The following is a 4,573-nucleotide window of genomic DNA, read 5'->3' as shown; positions in this document are numbered from 1 at the left end:
TTTTATTCAAACCTTTCATTTTGTTGAATTCATGTGAGATGAGTAAACAGTGATCATTCTTAAAAACACAAGCTAAAAGGGAAAAATTAAAGTCACCCTTAGTAAATATTCAATGATGAAGAATCAAAATAGAATCCTGTAATCAAAATTATGATTAAAAATCACAACAACATTTTATCATATTAGTAGCTCTACCAAAAATGTTGAAATATATTAAAACTCAAATCAGTGAAGTTAAATTGTGATGCATATGTATAAATAACTGTATGAAATCAAAAGGCATACAGGTCCAAAATAAAGATCTTAGTATGCAATATGATAACAAAAAATACATTGAGTATTTACTGTTTGCCAGAATTGTGTTAAGTGTCTTTTCAACAGCTAGAACACACTCATCATTGCCCATGGTCTTGTAGAAACTCACATTCAAATAGGTAAGACACATCACATGAATTTTCAAGAATCCCAATGCCAGTACAGAACAAAGTCAGTTCCCAATCCTGAGTAGAAACATCCTTAGTCATTATGATACTTACTCCTCCTGCCAAAAGAAATTGGTAGTGGAAGAGATCCCCATTTGACTTACTTCAAACTTGAGGCATTCTAAAAGGCCAAGTCCAAAGACATGACACAGTCAAAGAGAAGATCTTCTGATTAATTTCCTCAAGGCTTCTTTCATGTCCCTGTTGCTCAAGCTGTAGATAAGTGGGTTCATCCTTGGAGGAACTACAGTATACATTAATGAAGCCACTGCAGTAATCCTGGATGTTTCAGCAACTGCAGAACTAATGTATACACCAAAGGCTGTTCCATAGAACAAGGAAACAATAAAGAGATGAGAACCACATGTGGAAAAAACCTTATACCTTCTCCCTGCTGATAGCATTCTCAGGATACAGGAGACAATTTTAATATAAGAGAAAATAATTCCAAGGAGAAGAACACCACCAAATAAACTAGTCACTGTAGACACCAGGGTATTATTGGTGAGAGTATCAGAACAGGCAAGCTTGATAACCTGGTCAAGTTCACAGAAGTGGGGGATTTCAAAATCTGTGCAGAAGGACAGCTGTAACATCATCAGACTGTGCAGTAGGGCATCCCCAATGCTAATGAACAAGGAGAACAAAATCAATAAAGTACACAGACAGGTTTTCATGATGACTTTATAACTAAGGGGAAAGCAGATGGCCACATAACAATCATAAGCCATTGCTGCAAGGAGAAAGTTTTCCAATCCAGCAAAAATGAGGACAAAGCAGACCTGGGAGAGAGGGCCTGTATAACTGATGGTTTTGCTCTGCCTCTTCATGTTCACCAGCATCTTGGGGACTGTACTGGTGCTGAAACAGATGTCAGTGGATGAGAGATTGGAGAGAAAGAAGTACATGGGGGTATGAAGGTGAGAGTCAGAGGTGATAGCCAGGATGATGAGCAGATTCCCAAGCACTGTGACCAGATACATTGACAGGAACAATCCAAAGAGAATGCACTGCAAGTCTGGATCCTCTGAGAGTCCCAGGAGGAGAAACTCCATGATACCTGTTTGGTTTCCTGATACCATGTTGTTTAGGAGGCTGATGATAAAATACAAGTGATGGGACAAAAAGCAAATGAATAGAACTCATTATATAATAAAACTCTTACATCTGCTTTGCAATGTGAATATTATTCATCTTCTTGAGTGTTTTGACTCTCTCTCTTTCTATTTCTCTCTCTCTCTCTTTCTCTCTCACTCCCTCCATTAACTATTTTTATTTCAGTATTCTTTACTACATTGCTTGGTGGTTCAAATTTTACTGAATTACTTCTCTTTTCTTACATTTTTGAAATGAATAAGAATAAAGTACATATGCTATATAGAATTTTCCCTTGAAATTACCCAAATCTCAAACCAGTATGCAAACAAAAATTTTACTATATTAAGTCTAAATCAAAACAGCACAAATTTACTTTTAAATGGAGACAGACATGAATTTGAATCTATTGTTACTGCTTAGTTCTACTAAGAAAAATTTCTATTGTGTGCATAGCTTAATTCTCCTTATTCATAAAATGAGAAACCCTTATTAAAACTTATAGGAATCTTGTAAGCATATTCAATGAAAAGACAAAGTACTTGTTTTTATTTTTGTTCTATTATGTCATGAAGAGAGCCAGAATCCCTGGTACATTTCATTACAGAAGATACGTGAATGGTGCAACAAAATTTAGGAAAATGAAAGATAGATGGAAAATCTTTAGTATGACCAATGAAAACTTTGGGGAAAATGTTGTAATAAAACACCCACTGAAAATTTTACATATGTAGAGAAGCATAGAAGGTGAAAAAGTAAATGAACAGAGTTTGTATGAATGCCTGTTTCTCAGCATTGTACAAAAATATGTCTATTAGTAAAATACGTTACACCCACATGTAGCAACACAAATAATAAAACCCTAAGATTAATAAGCAATTTGCCTAAAAGGTACCTATGTTATACTGGAGTTAAGTTTTAAATTATCATATATACTAAAATTTATTTTCTTACAAAATATGTCATTCATTCAAGTATGGTAAAACTGAAAAAGAATAAGGTGCATACCAGCAAAAATTAAATTAAATTATCCCACAATATTTGTATTAGGTACTGCTAAAATAAAACAATGCATATTTACTTTTCCATATTCTCCATCTTTGAAGGTTATGTATTTTTCCTTTTCCAATAGAACAACTCTAAAGAAGTTAGTATTTGTCATTCTCTTGGGCTTTCAATACATTAACTGATTGTATCAGCAAACTGTGTTATTGTTTTGCATTTTAAAATTTCATGTACTGTCCATGTTATTTTCTCAATTTTAAATAGTATGTTTAATTACTCCTCCATCTTAGTACATTGCTTCTGTGGCTCATTAACTTCAACTATCTTATCTTATACCATTGCAATACATTTATCGTTTTTCCAACTAATAGCCATTTATTATAGCATATACACATATGCACTGAGATAAATCAAATATAAAATGTGCATAATATAGAATAATATGTGAAGAATAATTGAATTTGAAATATATTTCCCTTTGTAAAAAGAAGAATATGGTGGAATATAAAATATATATTGTCCTGATGCATATGAATTTCTGTTAAGAAAGAAATCTGATGGCAATATATCATCGACTATTTCTGAAAACATGCATGCATTTTTTCTTCTATTCTGAGTTTTAACTTTTAAATACTTCATGAAAATAGGCAGATAGGTGGACTAGTGTGTAGTCATAAGATCTGCTTTTTTCTCTACTTGTTCTTATTCAGAATATTAATAAATAGAAATGGTGTCAGTGAAAGACTCTCACAAGTGGAAATAATGAAAAAGAAATTGAAAGGTAAGAATGAGCTATTCATATACAATTGACCATTGCCAAATAAAGTAAAGTTTGGTGTATTCTAGAATATTGTTCAAAGCTTAGCCAGAATAAGTTGCTGTCAGGAAGAAAGAGGTCCTTGTAATTTAAGTTCAGAGTGAAAAATTAGTATGCAAATAGTGCATAAGAAGAAGCAAAAAGAGGGGACTAAAGGAGATAAGGAAAGGTTAGGTAGACAACATAAAAGTAACTCATCTTTCTCATATTTTCATGTTATGGCTGTGTAACAGACTGAAAGACAAACATGAGTCACCATTGACATATTACAAAAGTAGTAAATTTCAGATTACCTGGATGCCAACACTAATGAAAGACGTTCAGTTCCCTGTGTGTGAAGGAGAAAATGAAAGTGCTGTTCTCAGGAACACAGAAAGAGAGGAAAACACCTGCGTCTTGTGGACAATGGATAGTCCCTGAAACTAAGCTTGGGTGTGTTGCCTACTGATATGGTCAAGAGTATTGAATGGTGATCATAGGCAGTTTTGCAGTCTTGCTGGTCCCTTGGGTCTTTAATATCCACATCCTCATTAGTAAAACTCTCTGAGTCTCCTGTGATAACAGGGCAGCATAAATCCTCAAGGTGCCAGAATAAGTGATTAAGAACTTGCATTTGCCTGATTTTCTCCACTAGAGAGGCAAAATTGAAACCTTCCTTCACCCCTATTTAAGTTAACACTCACTTAAGTATTTTTGACACCTCAACACCACCTGGCACTTTTATTCAATTCTAGACTGCCTTACTGCTATCCTAAAAAAAGAAAGATTGATAGCATATTTACACTTGTAAATATAATTTTTAAACTATGTAGATATGTAGATTACTTCTTTAAATGCATGGAATAATGAATAAAAATTAGAATAAACAAGTAATGATACTGTGAGTGGCTCCTGTAACAGAGACTCTGCTAATTCAAATTATATTCAATGATTCTAATATATTATAGGAAATCAATTTTAAAATGACAATTTTTATTTGGTAGCATTAATGTGGTCTATTTGACATAAAGCCAGTTGCATTATGTTAACTATAAAATTCAACATCCTTTTATGACAAAATTCATGAACAAACTTGGTATAGAAGGATCATACTGTGACATAATTAAGGCTATATATGGCAGACCCATAGCCAGCATCATACAGATGATAAAATATGAAAACATTTCCTCAAAGG

General features: G+C 33.3%; 1 protein-coding gene across 1 annotated transcript; it reads right to left on the bottom strand.

Annotated features, from left to right (window-relative positions):
* Positions 1-634: 634 nt before the first annotated feature.
* On the bottom strand, positions 635-1,564 carry LOC109678574 (olfactory receptor 7G1-like). The gene has a single exon (XM_020154077.2). The coding sequence runs from the start codon at positions 1,562-1,564 to the stop codon at positions 635-637; it is 930 nt and encodes a 309-aa protein (XP_020009666.2).
* Positions 1,565-4,573: the final 3,009 nt, after the last annotated feature.

This window comes from Castor canadensis, chromosome 14 (assembly GCF_047511655.1).
Source record: "Castor canadensis chromosome 14, mCasCan1.hap1v2, whole genome shotgun sequence".
Classification (NCBI taxonomy): domain Eukaryota; kingdom Metazoa; phylum Chordata; class Mammalia; order Rodentia; family Castoridae; genus Castor; species Castor canadensis.
This window is presented reverse-complemented; position numbering and strand designations above follow the sequence as displayed.